The 19,196-nt window shown below is 50.6% G+C and overlaps 1 protein-coding gene across 3 annotated transcripts in view; it reads left to right on the top strand.

Annotated features, from left to right (window-relative positions):
* SKA3 (spindle and kinetochore associated complex subunit 3) overlaps nucleotides 1-19,196 on the top strand; it is a 1,028,231-nt gene that overhangs the window by 242,709 nt on the left and 766,326 nt on the right. For all 3 annotated transcript variants that reach the window (XM_069639377.1, XM_069639379.1, XM_069639378.1), the window contains exon 5: nucleotides 14,417-14,840. In XM_069639377.1, the coding sequence (XP_069495478.1) occupies nucleotides 14,417-14,840 (424 nt within the window). The remainder of the gene's footprint in view (nucleotides 1-14,416; nucleotides 14,841-19,196) is intronic.

The following is a 19,196-nucleotide window of genomic DNA, read 5'->3' on the forward strand; positions in this document are numbered from 1 at the left end:
ACACAATGGATATTGGCTAGATACCACACCAAAAAGCTCAGCGAGCAGTGTTACCCGAACTGAAGCTGCCAACAGCACAGCACCTCAAAGCTCCCTTGCTCTTTATCCAAACTTTGCCCGACTAACCTACCCTAACCTATCCCCCTTTCTTTCAGATCTGCTAGAGCGCCAGGGGACATCTATGGTGGTGATAGTGCATGATATAAATATTCTTTAACATTAACTTCGTACAGGTTTTTAGTGTAACCACCCTCAACTTTGCCACCACTTTCTAACATGTTAGGTGATCCAAAAAGGCTTCGATGGGGGCGTGGTGCTGTATGACAGCATAGTAACCTAATGTGTCCCCACCCCAACCATCATTTGCAGAAGGCAGCAACATAAATGTCAGCTTTGAAAGATCACATCTTTGGGTCTCAGTCCAGTAATTTTGCAGGGTTCATAATATTGCTATATATACATTAATTTGCAATTAATAGCTGACAACCAGTAGTATCGTCTTACATCCAGGATTGCCAGTACCCCCTTCTATGCTGATCTGTACTACGTACTTGTTGCTATTTCTCTTTTGAATATGGCAAACATTACAGATGGAATATATTTGTAGATGAGAAGAATTTTAAGAGCAGTTTTGCAGAGTCCTACAGCTTGGTAGCAGAGTGTAGAGGATCGTGGAAAGTTATACAGGGTACATGTCACAACTTTGTAGAGGGTAGGGAAGAAGTAAATGGGGAATAGGCTTGAACAATAGCCAATTTTCTGAGCACAACATTAGTGATTAAGAGTTTGGCAGAGTTGTGGATAAGGTGGGGACAGATTTCCTAATATTGCGAGAGTTGGCGCTCATGATGTGTGGAAATGTTGGAGTCAATGGTTGCTATCAAAGACCACCCTGAGCCCTGGGAAAGGGAGTGAAGAGATCCGAATGGTAGCGTGAGATTAGCATTGAAGGCAGGGAGGCATGTTTCTTTTGGAGGAGTTAAACATCAGGCAGCACAATGCCACTCAATGGATGGAATACGGCTGGGATGCAGCTGGCGATGTGTTGAGAGATGGAAGGAGTGAAGGATGATGATGTGTAGGTCATCTGCAAAAAAAGATGAGTTTGCCCATGTCGGTGGTGTAGAATGTGACTAAAGCTTTCTTTGGCTGCTTTCATCAACTCATCCTTCCAATCGGCTCATGTACCCACTTCCCTTAAAGAAGCCTTGGTCAGACCACTACTAAAAAGAACATCTCTCGACCCACTGTTACCTGGAATTACAGACCCATTACCACTGTCCCTTTCCTCTTAAAGATCTTCGCAAAGCAGTTTACCTACAAGTTCAAAAATGTATTGAGCACAACCACCTTCTTGGACTTCGCCAGTCCGGCTTTCGTCGTTATGGCACCGAAAAGGGACTACTTGATCTGAAAAATCAAATAGATGACCTGAGAGACGCAGGCAAACCTGCGCTCCTTCTGCTCCTAGACCTCTCCGCGGCCTTTGACTTGGTAGAGCACAAAACCTTATGCCACCATCTCTCTTCCACAGCAAACTTTTCCCCAAAGGCACGTGAATGGATCAACTCGTTCCTTCAGGAGAGAGTAATGAAGGTCTTTTCGGAATCCTCTAATGCCACCCCGAGTCCTATTAAATGTGGAGTCCCACAGGGCTCTTGTATAGCCCCCACCCTGTATATCCTCTTCACCAGACCCTTGTTCAGAATCCTGGATTCACTGGGCAGCTCATATACTAACTATGCAGATGACACCCAGGTGCTTATACCTCTCAGGGGGATTATCTATCTGACACGAACACCGTCAGCTTCATCTACTCCACCATTCAATCCTGGATGGCAGACAATTGGCTCTGTCTAAACAATGCAAAAACCGAACTCCTGCTGATTGGGTCTCCATTCACACTGAGCAAACTCGCCAAGGAGTATCACACCTTCACTATTGACAACATCTCCATCACAGTATCACTAGTGATTAAGACACTCAGCGTGTACCTCGAACCAAGCCTGACCATGGACAGGCAGATCAATGCCATTGCTTCCTCTACAGCGTATCATTCCAAATTGATCAACGCTGTCAGACCATTCCTGACCAAACATAACTGTATTACCATAGGTAGAGCCATCGTTGGTTCCAGACTGGATTACTGCAATGCCCTCTTTATTGGTACCTCCCAAAGGAACCTGGCTAAACTCCAGATAACACAGATAGAATAATGCCTTAAGGGCCGCAACGGGCATATCACGCAGGGAACACATCTCAGCGCTCAGAAGGCAGGTACATTGGCTACCTATCAAGGAAAGGGTTGTCTTCGAAACTCTAGCCTTAACCCACAAATGTCTTCACGGTCTCGCACCTAGGTATCTAGTGCAGAGGATCTCCAAACAAACAGCGTCTAGACCTTCCAGGTCCGCCTATACCAACCGCATCATGATTCCTCACACGCATAGAGTGCGTGCTGCGGCCTCAAGTTGCCCAACAATGGCTGCTACTCTTCGGAACAAACTCCCAGATTAGATCAGTCGAGTCTCATGTTGCCTTCCGCAAGGCCTTACAAACTAGGCTCTTTGTCTAAAGGGCTTATCCCCCATGTGCGATATTTTACATATGCTACCTCACTGAACTGGACACACTATGCAATGTAGAACACTGTACTTTGTAATTTAACCCTGTAAGCAACTGTCTGTAAGCCTTTTTCCAGGGCCGCTTATTGTAACCCGCAAGCAAGCCTTCTTAAGTATCCTTATAGCGCCTCGATACCTGTGGGCTGCAGTGTGCTCTACAAATCCAAAAATAAAATAATAATACCCTGAAGAAAACCTAGCATACATATTGAAAGTGATGGATAGGTATGCATTGTTTTCCAGAAGAACTGTTAACCCCTAGAAGTCATGCATGTTCCCCCTGGGCAGATATAAAGGGATACCACGGGAGGGGCTACCGTCACTCCAAATACAATGGGCGACAGAAACCTTTAGATACCTGGGGATCGATATATATCACACACCGGAAACACAGACAAAATAAATACGGAGAGGGCTGTGGCTAATATAGAACGCAGCATGACATTTTGGGCCAAGCTCCCCCTGACCATGATGGGGAGAGTGGCATTGCTAAAGATGGTGGTGTTGCCTAGGTTGTTGCATTTCTTCGGAAACATACCACACATGATACCCAAGCAATTCTTTGTCAAGCTCCACAGCCTGTGTAGAGGATTTATATGGCACAACACTAGAAATAGGATGGCACTGTGGAAACTACAAAACACATACGACAGGGGGCGCACCAGGTTGCCAAACTTTGAGATTTACTACTTAGCCAGTCCACTGCAATATGTGGCAAGGTGGCTCTCGGATGATCCGACACCAGAATCTAGGCTAATAAAGGTAGAATGCGCCCCGTTCTTCCTGAAATAATGGATTTGGTTGCCAAAAGCACAACAGAAGGGGATACACGAGGATGTTGGAACAGGGAGGGAAGATATGGTAGAGAGCTTGCCAGGCTATAGAGAACCCAGCCCTGTGCTCCCCACAAGTACCGTTCGTGCCATTGGGGGAGTGGATGAACAATTGCGGAAGATAATCCGCAGACACTGGGAGCCGAATGGCATTGCAATGGTCGGGATATGTGGCAGGAGGGGAAGGTGCTGCAATTCGACACGCTTGTGCTAAACGCTGGGCTGCAGCGGGGACAATACATCATGTACACCAGGTTGGTACATATAGTTAAAAATACATGGGCAGACATAGTGTTGGAGGGTGAGCCTGGCACGGTCATCAAAACATTCTATGATGTGTCAGATGGGGGTCATGAGATCTCCCAGAATTACGAGCTGCTTATGTCTTGGGTCGGGAAAGAAGTGCTCCAGTTAAGACGAGACTGGGAGGAGGAAGCCGGGGAACCCATGAGTGACAGGCAATGGGCGAGAGCCCAAAGATATCATAAAAATTATCTAGAAATACGAGGTTGCTGGAAATCCAGTTGTATATTACCCATTGGGCATATATGACCCCGCTAAGAATTGCGTGATTTAGGGATGCGGGAATACAGATATGTCCTAAATGTGGAGAAGTAAATGCGGGAATGATGCACATTTTCTGGGATTGCCCCGAAATAGGAAGGTTTTGGCGGTGAGGTGGTGCATTGTTTGTTAGAGAAAGAGATAAAACTGGAAATAGAATCTATATTGACGTGCATGATAGTAGGGTTTTCCAGGCTGCGTAAGCTGAAACATGTATACAAGCTCATGGATCTTGCCTACATCCTTGCTAAGCGCAGGATAGCTATGGGTTGGAGGGCCAGCAGAAGGCCCAAGGTAGAGGTTTGGTGGCACAACCTTCAAAAATGGTTGGAAGCTGAGACGGTGGTGTGGGATGAGGCAGCCAACAGAGGGGGTGATGACCCAGGAGAGCTACTGATGGCCTGGAGACGCCTAGTGGCAACGCTGTTTGAACCAGCTCAGATCGTAGCCGGAGAAAACGACTCTTCGACGAGCGAAGTACAAGTTATACCCTCCGATTAGACGGGGAAGTGGTGATATGGTGTAAACTCGGGGGGGGGGGGGGGGTTTTCTCTGGGGAAAATGGAAGCACAATCTCCTTGCTGATTTACAGGGTATTAATCAGGGGCATGTTCTATGCTACTTGCAATCTAGATTTGCTAATTACTCTATAGCAAAACCCCTGATCAAGGAGTTCTGAGAGACTCAACTGCTTGTTACAGGAGAGCTTATCGAGATTTGGATCTCTTCCCAGGCACCAACCATAGCGGGCCACCCAGGCTTACTTGTTGGCCCAATTTGTACATGAGGTCGGACACTGTTCGAGTCTCGCTGTCTTCATCAAAAATCTTTCTCATGTTTTGAAATCCTGGAAACTTGTGCCACCAGATAAAAACACAGAACAAACACTTGTTTTCATATTCTTGTTAATATATTGATAAAACGAACACAACTGTACTTACAATATTTGCTTGTCATGTGTCTATACCCATAATAAAATAACTCCTGTCTGACATTCGGCCCTTCAACCCTATGCAACCCCCCCCCCCCCCCCACCACACCCCCGCAAGTCTAACCTCAGTTAAATGGAACAATATATCCTATTAGGCCATGTCAGGGGGAGATAAATGGGGTAAGATAAAACAGCCGCAAAATAAAAAAATACAGCTCAGATAGCTGAATGGGATCATCCTCTGCATGAGGGCCCACCTGCTTCTGGAACCAGTCACCTCCTTTTCCCCAGTCGCCCACTGATCTGTCCTCAGTGGTTGCCAGAAACATCCTGGGAGCTGGGGAGGTGGTGGGATTTGTCATTGTGGCCCTGGCTGTGGAGAAGCCAAGGTCAGTTGCGCTTTTTGGTGACTTGTGGATCCTAACACCAGGAAGACTGCACGATCTAATCTGACTCATTTTGCACTGACAACCACTAGGGGGACAGCCTGCCACAGAAGGCGAGTCAGCCAGTAGTGCACAAGCTCAATTGTGCCTAGGATGGCATGGAGAAACTAATTGCGTTAACTTGTAGAGCTGTAATTCTGATAAAAAAAATTCTAAGTCAGAAGGCACCCCAAGCTCCATTCAAGCGCAGGTAGCACCAGCAAGAAAGAGGGGGGTTGTCCAAAGTAACCAGAATAATCCTCTAAGAAATGGTAATGTCCCACATCAATTAAAATAGTTCACAGTCCAATCGGGTATTCTGAACTAATGGCGATTTAGAAATCTGGTTTGGCTATGGGTTTTATTCCTGGTGCATCACTAGTATTTTGTGATGTAGTAAAGTGTTGGTTGTGGTGGTCCACAGATTATTGTGGCCTAGAGGGAGTCCCTGTAATCCGTGGTTCCTGCCGGTCATACGTTTCTTGTATTTTGGTACGGGTATTCTTGTAGGATGAACTGAAAATCAGTTTTCCTGGCTATGATTCAGATCAGTACTTCCACAAATGGTATTGATCCTCAGTTTCGAGGTGCAAATAGGTGCTCTTGGGTTCAAATACTTTTTGTTTTCTTCTCTGAAGTAAAAGTTTATATTCACATTCATACTGGTGCCAAAGTTAGCCTACACTTTCACTGTGACCAAACTATTTCTAAGGCAACATGTTAAAGAAAGTTTGCTTGGCCAACACATGTATCTAGGTTAATGACTACTTCCCACACTTACCTACATGCACCTTTGCACACTGCCAGATCTTATTTGGAGACTGTCAGGGGTTATTTAATATATGACCTTTTGGGGGGGCGTGGCTTGGAGCCATGGTGGTCGGACCTGCTCTGTGAGAGCTTCCGGCTGGCGCCACGCTACCATCGACCATGCTCCGGTGAAAGCTCAGATCCTTTAGCTAAATTCAGCGCTGACGAGAGTTGAAGCGCAGTGGCATGCTTTGGCCAAACATCGACTCTCCTTGTGAGCTATCATCATAGATCCGGTGGTCGCGGGCTGGATGTTGAGGACGGAACGAGTGCAGGGGACAAGATGGCGGACTCCCCATAGCCTGGCACCGATCTCGGGGCGGGGGGTCGGAGAGACGCAGCGACAGACCTCTGCTACCCTCTCTGAGGCTCACTGGCATCCCTCCCACCCAGCTGGATACAGCTACTCACTGCGCTCGACACGGGGTTCGGCCCCCGGAGTCCCTCCGCCGCCTCTCCTGCCCCGGAACCCTCGGCGCCAACGGAGGATCCAGCGAAGCTTGGGAGTCCCCCCCCCGGGCCTTACTGAGCGCTACACTTCAACCAAGCAGCCCTTACACGAGTGGCCGTTGTAGGGTGGCTGGGGTCACCCTCGTTTCCCCTCCTCCTCCGGAGTGAACCTAATCCCTGGTGCCTCGACCTGGGGGATATGCGGGGGGGCTCTGGGCCGCCATCGGCACCTGCGGATGCTTGCCTCCTCTCCGCTTCCTGACCTCCGTGGTGGCGGCTCCCGCTAAGGTTCTGCTGCCGGCTGCGAGCCGATCCGGCTGGGCCGACCGCTTGCTGTGACTCCCCTCGGCACCGACTGTCCAGGATTCGAGCCAGAAACCACATCGAGCGATCTCGGATGCCCCCACCCTTAGTGCCGGACCAAGTTTCCCACCGACACCATCTTTGCAGCCGCCCAGGACTGGGCTGTGCTGCAACGCAAGCGCACCGCTGCCCCCTCCTCGCCTGAGGAGGGCCTGACTCCCATCAGCTACACCTGTATACTGCAGCCTTATAAATCTCCAGACGGACAGGAGTCTCTCCGGAGCCCGGTCTTTTCCATCAGCCTCCTCCCCCCCCTCCGAGCCGCAGTAGCCGTCGGGAGCTTGGCGTCTGGAATCACCCGCGACGGAGCAGACTGGGCCTGACTGCTGCATGGACCCCGTCTCTCTCTTCGACAAGCGTGACACCTAGGGGGGGCGTCCATCTTCCGCGGCGGGCCGACTGAAGGCCCAACAGAGCTAGTCACCGCTCCTGCAGCAAAGTGGTCCTTTTGGGGTGCGGCCCCCCTTTCACGTTGCTCCTAACGGCTGCGCACCAAGGACACTTCCTCCCGGTTAGCCGGCCTCTGCCTACGCTCATGCCCTGGGGCCCTTCAACAGCCTCCAAGCTTCTCCTGCCATCCTGAACTGGTCGGCAATCTCACTGCATCAGATCTGCCTTCAGCAGGAGCCGCGGAGTCTCTTCCTGATTTCTGCCTGTCTCGGTGGTCCTCTGAGGTCTTCTCTGCGCTTCCAACTTTCCAAACGGCACCGCACTCGTGCTCACAGCAGCCATTGCCCCGTGCCTCACGGCTCCTGTACTGACACTAGCTACACAGCTCTAGATCTTGGCCGAGGGGGGTATCGGCCCCGGAGCACCCCCTCGGGGGTCAATAACGACCCGAATCTGTGCCAGTTCATAGTACCTCTCTCCGAGGCGGGTCACCGACTTCACGTCTCTAACACAAGGTAAGGCGGCACCTGCCGCATCATGATCAACGGGGCATCACCCTAGGGGCCCAGAAGTTTCGGAGGCGCCTTCTGGTCTCTCCCTCCCGAAGCAAAGTTTCTTGCTGCTGATCACCCTGACTGGGCCCCGACCCCTCCTGGATGCTCTGCGGCCTCCTGGGACTGGCTGGGGACCAGGCACCCGAAGTAGACTGGCACTGGTTGTCCCCCCTCCATCCTACTTGCACGGGCCGCACTGAATCGCCATGTCCAAATCCAATAAATCCGCCAAGCAAACGGACATCTCAACGCTACTAAGCATGCCTGCTGGGGGGAAAAAAACAAGAAGGGTGAGCGCAACGAAGGTGGGACGGGGGATGGCTCCCTTGATGACTAGGTAGCCAGGGCATCTCAGGCGCTTACAAAAGCTGACTTGCATGACCTCCTATCAGCCCTCACTAGGGAATTCCAGAAGGGCACTGAAGAAGTAAAGAGTCCAATTGCTCAGCTGGACAAGAGAGTAAGGGAGATTGAATCGAGAACCGAGGAAATCGAAACCACGCCATGTGAACAGAATTTTGAGATCGGAAAGGGAGCTGACAGGATCAGGGCCCTGGAGTGCAGGTGCGAGACACTCGAAGCCAAACAAGAAGATGCTGAAAACCGCTCGAGGCGGAACAATATCAGAATCCGGGGAATTCCATCGGCAATCTCGGAGAAAGACTTCCCATCATACGTTTCTGACCTTCTCCGCCACATCATCACCCTCCCAGATAACTCTCCCTTGGAGCTTGATAGAGTGCACAGGGCAAGACCCAGGCAGAGGCCCAATGGGGCAGCTGACGTTCTGGTCAGGGTCCATTTCTATAAGCTCAAGGAGGAGATAATGCAAGAGGCCAGGGCCATGGGACACATCCACTTCCGGGACTCGGAGATAGCCCTGTTTCAAGACTTAGCAGCATCAACCCTGGCCAAACGAAGAGCTCTCAAACCCATGGCGGACTGGCCACGTGATCGCAAGATACCCTACCGCTGGAGCTTTCCTTCAGGCCTCACCTTCACCTGGGAGGGAAAAACGCAACAAATCCCTTCACCGCGAGAAGCGGAATTGTTTATGAACATGGACATGGAGGAGGAGGTCCCGGGGGGATCGGACTGCTCCCCTGAGGGGGCAAGTGAGGAGTCTCTCCGCCCTTGGTCCTGGGTTTCTGGTTTAGATAGCGCCCCTCCCGCTAGGGGGAAGAACACCAATAACCGCTGAGAGCCCCTCCTGCCCAGATCCTGGTACCTCCTACTCGGAGAATTGTGGCCATCCCCCTCTAGGGGCCTTGACTTTGAACCCAGTGCTTCACAAATGATCGGGCCTCCTGGGTCTCTGCTGAAAGGATCCCAATTCAACAATCTCGTCGGCTGGGGTAGCCTGCTGTGCTCTCTCTCGAACTGCAACTTTTTCACCACTACAGCATGAGACCCCCTGGTCTCCGACACAACTGGTAGCCACGGCCCAGCCGACAGCCCCGTTGGTAAAAGGCTGGTCTGGATACCGACATTTTGTTTCTTGTTTTAGGTTTTGTTCTAGTTCCTTTTGTTGGTTTAACTTGATCAGAGGGAGAGCAGGAGCTGGAGCTGAGGAGTGGGCTGGAAGCGGGGGGAACTGGGTGTCAAAGTACAAGATGACAGGGGGCTCATCTCTCTTTACGTAACCGCCACGGCAATGGCGGATTGGCCCACCGGAGTGGGGGGGGTCTCAAGCTTCGCAATCAGAAATATGCAGGGTAAATCAGCCATCCAACCTACCCACAAATGTCTCAGCCGAATAGGGAGCTCTCGATCTTGACCTGGAACGTCCAGGGTCTGAACGCCCCACGGAAAAGGAAGTCCGTGGAGACACATCTCCTCAGGCTTGACAAGCGCTGCATAGCCTTTCAATGCTACACCAAAAGGTACTTTGCCTCTGCTGATCTCAAGAAAAGAGGGGTCGCCATTCTGTTATGCCGAGACTTACCCTTAACTAACATCACCATCAAGAGGGACCCGGAGGGATGGTATCTCCTGGTGGAAGGCCTCTTAGTACAGCTTCCCAGCACCATAGCAGCTATATACTGCCCAAATACAGCGCAGAGCACATTTCTCCACAACCTCCTTCCCATACTCGTCAACTTCACTGAAGGTTGTTTACTCATAGGGGGTGATTTCAACTTGACCCCAGACCCAAACCTGGACAAAACGCTCCCTCCATCTAAGGAGGACTTCAGCAAGGCCCTCGCCATGGCAGAATTCCTGAGGGAAACCGACACACTAGATACATGGAGATGGGGCAACATGGGAGCAAAGGATTACACTTTCTTCTCTCACGCTGATCTGGGGCACTCAAGAATCGACCTTCTGCTACTCTCCAGCGCTCTCATCCCCTGCGTCGAAACCTTCCAAATTGGGCACAGAGCCCTCTCGGATCATGCACCAGTCATAATGAATCTGAGGGTAGAGAGCTTCCCCGAGCCGCCTCAGCGGAAATGGAAGCTACAACACCACATCTTAACAGACATTGTGATCAGAACGGAAATAGCAGAAGCCCTCAAGAACTACTTCAGGGAAAACGCCACCAAAGGAACCTCAATTGCCACGATTTGGGACGCTATGAAGCCCGTCATTAGGGGCACGGCAAACGACTGTACTGCCCTACTCAGACGACTGCGCAAGCTGCAACACGACGCACTTGAGGTGGAAGTGACAGAAGCGGAATGCATCCTCAAACAAGGCCAGAATAGGAAAGCGAGTCGTGTGCTCCAAAAGGCGAAACGATCCCTAGAAATGCACCTAGCCGACAAAGTGGCCAGAGCACTAACATATACCAAACAGTTCTACCAGGTGCACAGCAACAAAGCAAATCGGCTCCTGGTCCACAAATTGAAAAAGCTGCAATCGAGAAATACCATCCAATGTCTCCAGGATGCACAGGGGACTCCTCGTTACTCCATCACGGAGAAAATAGAAAACATGACAGCACACCACAGGGGTATCATGTCGGGTGCCCCCACGGACACATCAGCACAAGTCAAATATCTAGCAGGACGACAGCCGGACGACCCACATCCTCAACTCGTGGCCCTAGAAGTCCCTATCTCAGCAGAAGAAGTGAGTGAGGTCATAGCAAAATTGAAAAACTGAACAACTGGTCCGGATGGGTTTACGGCGCAATTTTATAAGAAGTTTTCATACATACTCGCGCCCCATCTGGCAGCCCTCTTCAACTCATTCCTATCAACAGGAACGGCCACCCCCTCGATGGAAGAGTCACTAATTGTGTTGCTATTGAAACCTGGAAGGGACCGGAGCCATTGTGCCTCCTACAGACCTATCACCCTCCTGAACTATGACGCAAAAATCTTCACCAAAACCCTAGCGAACAGGCTGGCTCCCTTGCTTCCAACCATTATCCATCCGGACCAGACCGGATTCATCCCTGGCCGCAGCACCCATGATAATATAAGGAGAACCATAAACGTCATTGAATCGGCCAACAAGAAGGGGCAGGAACTGATGGTACTATCCCTCGACGCTCATAAAGCGTTTAACATGCTCGATTGGGGTTACATCCAAAAAACACTACGCCATTTCGGCTTTGGTCCGAATTTTATAAAATGGACATTAGCGAATTATCAGCATCCCTCCACCAGACTAAGGATCAATGGGGTCAGGTCCGAAATAATAAATATTTCAAGAGGCACCAGGCAAGGATATCCCCTATCCCCCCTGGTATTCGCCCTCTCCATGGAGCCATTCGCGAAGAGGGTACATCAAAATGTAGAGGTCCAAGGCCTGACAATCAAGGCCCAAACATATAAAGCCGCCCTGTACGCCGACGACGTCCTCCTTACGCTAATCAAACCAAGGGAATCCATGAAGGCCCTATGGAGGGAACTGTTCGAATTTGGGGAAGCATCAGGATTTAAGGTCAACCTATCCAAATCGACAGCGCTGAGCATTAATCTGCCTCGATCCCTAATGTCAGATTTGGAAAAAGAATACCTCATACCCTGGGCGAAAAAGCATCTCCCTTACTTAGGGGTCCAGCTGCCATGTGCACCCAGCAGACTACACATAGCCAACTTTCCGGCGCTTCTTAAAGAATTCAAGAGTGACCCGATACGCTGGCAGAAACAGGAGATTTCCTGGTTCAGGAGAATCACGGCCCTGAAGATGAACCTTATTCCTCGACTACTTTACCAGTGCGCAGCCCTACCAACCACCATCCCGAAGCAGGCTATCCAGAAGTTGCAAAATAACATCATGAGTTACATTTGGGGAGGAAAACAGCCGCGAATCCCGAGGAAACTCCTGCTCCGAGGACGGGCGATGGGAGGACTGGGAGCGCCCGATGCGGCCAGATATATCCTGGCTGCTCAGCTCTTGTTCGCGTGGCTTCCCTCCATCCCAAAGCCCCGCTGGCTGGAGCTGGAAGAGGCCTGGAGCCCAGCCCCAATAAACTCTCTACCACACCTGGAACGACCCAGCGTATGCGAGGGCAGGGGACCCCTGACGGCAACCGAAAACACGGTGGCGAGCTGGAGGAAGGCGGCGCGGCTGTGGAAACTTCGCAGCACAACGGGTCCACTCACCCCGGTCTGGAGGAATCCGGAATTCACTCTGGGCTATAACCCCAAGAATTTCATGAGGTGGAAAAAAGGAGGGCTGGAGAGGGTGCAAGACTTTTATGAGGAGGGAAACCCCCTGGATTTCGAGGCATGCAATGTGAAATTTAACGTGCCAGAGAGCGAGAGATTCAGATATACCCAGCTTAGTCATTGGCTCGTGAGCAGGCACATGAAGCACCTCGGAAGCAGAGACCTTACATCCCTGGAACTCACTCTCACAGCACCCCCCCACCCCAAAGGGCAGAATATCATCCCTTTACATGATCCTGGATAGAACAGACCCGACCCGCAAGGAGCCGTACATGCTCAAATGGGAGAAAGACATTGGGAGGCCCATTGAACTGGAGGAGTGGGACCACATCTGGACGAGGGCACACAGAAGCTTGAAATGTGTATCCAACAAGGAGGGGGCATTCAAGGTATGCTTCAGGTGGTACCGGACCACAGAAACGCTCAATAAGTGCAACCCGACAATTCCACCGTCGTGCTGGAGAGGATGCCCAGACAAAGGCTCACTCTACCATTTGTTCTGGACATGCCCCAAAGCCATCCAATTTTGGAAATCTGTGCTGGATCACATCAACAGGATCACAGACCTGACGATCCCATGGGATCCGGGCATTGTCTTACTAGGAGCAAGCGGGGAGGGCCAATTCCCTCTTTCAGGGCACAGAGCAGAGCTATGCTCGCACCTGCTGACGGCCGCAAAGATGTCTGTGGCTAGGCTTGGGAAGAACCCAGAGGGCCCGGCAGTACAAATGTGGTGGACGAAATGCTGGGACATAATTGCAGTAGAAAAAATAACCGCCGTCCAGGTTTGGGAATCGAGACAAATTCTTCCAGACGTGGGCCCCTTTCCTGGACTATACTCAGAAATAGTTTTGCAAAGGTAGAGGGCGCCCCTCTCTCGAAAGAACAGACTTGATAACCTGTTCAGTGGTTATTAACCACTTGAGAGTTCGCAGCCACTGCTTTTACTCACTGTGCCTTTCACAGATGGAAAATATCCATTTGCATATCAGTCTTTGTCCTGCCCAGCGGCAGTCCAGCACCGAAATGCAATGGCAATTCCAACCTGAACGAGAGTACCACCAGCAACCCAATACACGTGTTTCACCCTTGTTGGGGATCATCAGTGAGGTGAAGCTGATGCCTCTCTAAGCATAGTGAGAGGGAGACCACGTCTGGTTGCCCCCAGGAGACCTAGGGTTACCAATCCCAGGTTCCTTGAAAAATAGTTTTGCAAAGGTAGCGGGCGCCCCTCTCTCGAAAGAACATACCCAGGCCTGGCCCGACAACCACCCTCTTTACGATGGATGGATAAAGCTGACTGAAAAGTAAGGGTGGCAGGGCACAGCAGATGTACTGACCGGGGAAGCTCCCCCCCTGCTTGCAAGTCCAGAGATGAAACAATGTAAGCCCAGGACGCCGGTGTTCCCTTTTTCCGCCCCTTACCCTGACCCCGAAGCATGAACAATTCCCCTTGACCACCTTCACTCAACTAATAGCTACTATCTTTGCACCCCTCCCCTCCTGGCTTTCCCCACAAACATTTCTCTGACCTGTTGTTGTCGTTTATGTACTTTCTGTTTATTACATGCACTTATAAGCACTGTTGCGCTGCTTGCAGCGCTCCTAACGTACATGCCACATGTTATGCAGTGTGTGTATAAAATCAATAAAAATATATTTAAAAAAAATAAATATAGGACCTTTTGTGAGGTTGACTAATTTCAAAGAAGAACAAAGCAAAGGTTGTCAGTGAAGTCACAGCAAATAATTAGATTTTGTGCCAATTATGCTTCTGGTTTTGTAATTGGTTGGCATTTCTTTGGAGATAACCGTGTATTTAACAGTGTTTTCTTTTTACAAAACAGGCACAGAACAACATATGGACAACCTCAAAGTTAGCGTATCTGGTGAATGCACTGAAGAGCCTTCTGAGAGGGTGCAAAATGAAGATGGTTCAGCCAACCATGAATTAGAGACAATGTCTGCTTCTGGAGATTTTCTCCACCTACCACCTCTATCAGACTTTGGCCTTTCTCAGTACCAGTTCAGCACTAGTTGGGGCCCGTGTGGCGACAAACAACTTAAGACAAAATCTACTAGTTTGGAAGACCCGCAATGCACGTCAAAAGATGTGTCTGATAACCTTGTGCTATCCATACCCAAAACGCCAAAGTGGGCATCGTGGGGATGCGATGAATCCTATTCTTCAAGGTTTATGCGTTGTGGCATGAATGCAAATGATGACTACACAATGGCACTCTTCAACGCAAAGGTCCCAGCAAAATCAAAGCAAGTACACATTATTTTTTCCCTTTGATGTTCGGGTAGACAAATATGTTATCTACAAGGTTGTTTTGTGATTTTTGCCAGTGTGCATAATGTATTGATTCATGACTTGGTGAGCCATAATCTGAAGTACTGTATTCAGGGTTGCATTATTAGTTCTACTTATAATAGTTACATTAGGCATGGTAATATGATGAAGAAACATACTGATCAAATGCTTACAATTGTATGGTGCAGCGAGAGTCTCTGTAGGGCGAATGTCATCATTTTAACAGGTGAAATGTAATGCCTTCAAATTGGGAGTTGTAGAGGAAAAGAGCAGTTGGTAAATTTCATTAATGCAACCCTAAAATGATAATCAGAATAAACTGCTATGGAAAAGAACTGAAAAAGCAGAACTGTTGCTGTGGGTAAGTTCTGCTCCATTGGAAAGTGTTGAAGGACATGTCCATTAAAGGAATAGTAATCCACAAATCCCTCCACCCCCGCCCACTTTTTCTTGATGAATCCTTGAACCTGTGTTTTCTATGTAGAATTGCTTACATTTGTATGCATCTATCACTGGGACCCCGGCAAGTTGATGTTTATTCATTTCTATTTATTTATTCCATTTGCTATAGCGCCCAAACCCAGAGGTATCATGGCGTTTGTACATAGTAATTGGTTAGAAACAAAAACAGGTGATGAACACAGTACACGCGGTCTAGGAAATTGAGGAAAGGGACAGTGGTAATAGGACGCTAGTTGGTGGGGAGAGTGGGGGTCAAGGGAGGGTTTCTTAATCAGGGGTGAGACCCAAGCCATTTTAGGGAGGTTGCCGGAGGCGAAAGAGGCATTAACAAAGTTGGCTATAGCATGTGCTAAGGTGGCTGCGCAGAGTTCGACAACGTGGGCAGGACAAGCATCCCCTTTACAGTTGGATGGCTTGATGTTCTAGATTGTGTTGGTAATAGCCTCTGGGGAAACATGGGGGAAGTGGAAGGCTGGTGGGGGGCGTGCCGCAGGTAGGGATGAGTGTATGCGAGAGGGTTTTAGCTAGGAATTGGTGTTTCCTGGAGTCGATTTTGGGTGAGTTGATTTTTTTCAGAGAGGGCTGCTTGAATGGTAGAACACCACGCTTGGTCGATTTGGATAGGGGGGGGGTGGTTGGGCAAGAATTTTACATTTCTTTGAAGATGGTGAAGAGTTTGTTTGTGCTTGAGTTGGCTTTCGTGATCCTGGTGTTGAAGGAGTTGGCTTTAGTAGTTATAAGGGTGTTTTTGTATGTTTTAGAAGCTGTGACGTAAGAAGCAAGGTTTGATGGTGTGGGGGTTTGCCTCCAGGTGTGTTCCAAAGCTTGTTTGGGCTGACGCAGAGTGGTAAATTAGTCAGAAAACCAACTCTTGTCCTATCTTCCTGGTTTGGGGGTACAAGGTCGGAGGGGGCATGTTGGTCGATACTAAGTGTGAGGACGTTGAGGATCAGAGTGGCATGTGCTTGAGTCGTCAGTGGAGGGTGAGTGCATGGCGAGGAGTTTAGACACGGTTGGTGATAGGCTGGCTTCTGTGAGCCTACGGGTGTTGCGGATGGGAGTGGTAGGCCATGCAATGGCTTGGGTGGGGAAGGCATGCACGCACGAGACAGTTGGAACTCAAGGAGTGAGTGGTCGGAACAGGGCACAGGCACAATGGATTTGATAGTGACATTGGAATTCAGTGTGTGAATCCAATCCTGGGTGCCTCACTTAATGTAGGTGGGGGAGTGGACGAGTTGGGAGAAGTGCATCTTGGTGAGAGCCTTTGTAAGGTCAATGGCTCTAGTATTGGTGACATAATCGAAACCTAGATTGAGGTCTCCTAGGACAAAGAATTTGATCACTGGTTTGATAAGAGGGGCAAAAAAGAGAGAAATGTTATGTTCTGGGTAGTTTTGGTGGTTGGATTGGCGGTAGATGATTAAGAATTTGACTGTAGTTTGCGGTTTGATGAGAAGTTTGGTCAAGAGTAGTTCATAGCCTGGTTGAAGGGGGTGGGAATCTCCTGAAAGGCCAAGGAGGATTTGGTGATGAGGGCGATGCCCCCACCTGTTTTGTCTAGTCTATCCGATCTTAGGATGGTGTAATTCTGTGGCATGGCCAGGGCAAGTGAGGGTCCTGCGGCACTATGCAGCCAGATTTCGGTAAATGCTAAGAAATCAAGGTGCTCCGTTGGGTAGGCAGCTTTCGAGGGTTTTGGGTCCTCCAACATGTTCCATATCTATGACAGTAATCACCACAGCTGTGCTGCTTCGGAAAATCTTACTGCGTCCTGCATCAATGACGTCGATACGCCGTCTTCGAGGGCCTCCGTTGAGCCGACGGCACCGGATATTATAAGTAGGATGCACAACGCCCGTAGCCTCAGTTCTGTTTTTTCCGATAATGTGTTCGCTTCGGAGATCTCGGCGCGCCTAGATTCAACTGAATCCTGTTCTTTTGGTTCTTCGAACCTGTTTCTTCATTGAATATTGTATGAAGTCTTCGGCTTCTTCCACCCCGCGGTCCGGGTTTAAGAAGTGTTGGGTGTGCGGGTCCAAGATGTCGCTGATGGACACACACAACGCTTGCCTCTGGTGCCCCACGGAGGATCATGATACGGATGACTGTGTCGACTGCCAATCGCTCACATCGAAGGCCTTGCGGGAGCTTAATAAGAAGCTGTCGGTCGGTAAGGTGGCCAAGCCCCGGAAGTCGCGTTCCACTGGTCTTTCGACAGATGATTTGAGAGGCGACTCTCCACATCATCGTCGTGAGTCTGGGGGTTCTCAGTCTGGGAGTCGGTCCTGCCATTCCTCTGCCTCTTCGAGGCACTCCAGGAAGCGCTGTCACAGGTCGCCTTCCCCGCCCTCGTCCGAGGACTCCGCCCGTCGGCGGGTTGCTTGTCCCAACAAGCATTCCAATCCTGAGGAATGGGATCCCTTCCGAAAGGAGATGTTGGCGATTTTTCAATCGCAGGGCTCCGGTCCGTCCGCGCCGTCTGAGGACGCCGGCTGTGGCCGTGCTAGAGAGACCGCTCGTCTGCCTTCGGGCTCGAGCAGTCGTCGCGACCACCAGGTGCGTTAGAGGTCCCAGTCGGACAAGGATGGTCGCTCTAGGCATGACCGTTCCAGGTCCTGGTCCTCGACGCCCTCGAGACCGCGAGAACCTGTGAAGTCTTCGAAGAAGACATCGACGCCTGCGGCGCTGAGGTCGTCGACGAACTCTCGAGGCTCCGCCTCTGAGGAAGTCGTCGGCGCTCAGGCTGTCGAGAGACACGCTCGGGGCTCCGTCCTCGAGGCCTGTGTCGCAGCTGTCGGCGCCATGCTCGACGTCAACGGTGATTCCGTCAACGCCCTCGATGCCTTTCGAGGCGGCTTTGTCGGAGGTTCCCCGTGGTACAGTGGAACCCCCCAGAAAGGCTCTGGCCAAGGCTAAACATGTCTTTGTTCCTTTTTCTGTACCCTCCTTCAGGCCTCTGGATTATATTTCTGAAGTGGATGAGGGGTCTGAGGAAGGTGAGGCTCCTGCAGAGGTTCCTGATGACCTCCTTTCTGGTCATAGCCAACTTGAGGACCTGCGTCTGTCGTTGCACGACGCTAGTGGTCTAGACACCTCTCCAGAGGTGGAGTTTGGTAGGCCCGAGCCTGGCACGCATGCCGAGTCCTCATAACGGTGCCTGATGTCGAGGGTCACGGATTACCTGGGGTGGTCTGCCCCCCCCCCCTGGGGATTTTCAGCAGGATGACCTGACTGATATCCTCGACCAAGGTCCACCAACTGACCCGGTGCTGCCATTCCATATGGCCTTGCAGAGAAGGGTGGCTGTGGCTTGGACTTCTCCGGAGAGTCTCCAGGAAGTGAACAAGTCCTTGCCGAAGAAATATCGCCCAGCCAGTGGCGACCCCTGCTACTTGACCACGCACCCTACCCCGGAGAGTTTGGTGGTGCAGGCGACTACGGCCCCCGCAAAGCAGGCGTCGTACCCTACCATCCCTCCTGATGGGGACGTCAAACGTTTTGACGGCTGGGCGAAGGTGTTTTCTTCTGGGGGTATGGCACATCAGGCTGCCAACTCCGTTTGTGCCTTGCCTCGTTTCACGCATGATATGTATCTCCTTAGCGGCTGATCATATTCCCGAAGGGGAGGAACGGGATGGTTTTCTTGCTATCGTGCAGGATGGCAAGGACGCCATGTGTTGGTCCGTTCAGTCGGGTCTGGACATGGTTGATTGCGTCACCCGGTCCATAGCAAGTTTGCGTGGTTGGGGAAGTCGGGGTTTGCTCCTGATGTGCAGGCCCGGCTCCTCAACATGCCCTTTGATGGTGAACATCTTTTTGGTAGTAAGGCTGACGAGAGCCTTGAG

The sequence above is a fragment of the Ambystoma mexicanum genome, chromosome 7q, assembly GCF_040938575.1.
Source record: "Ambystoma mexicanum isolate Mex_15411 chromosome 7q, UKY_AmexF1_1, whole genome shotgun sequence".
Classification (NCBI taxonomy): domain Eukaryota; kingdom Metazoa; phylum Chordata; class Amphibia; order Caudata; family Ambystomatidae; genus Ambystoma; species Ambystoma mexicanum.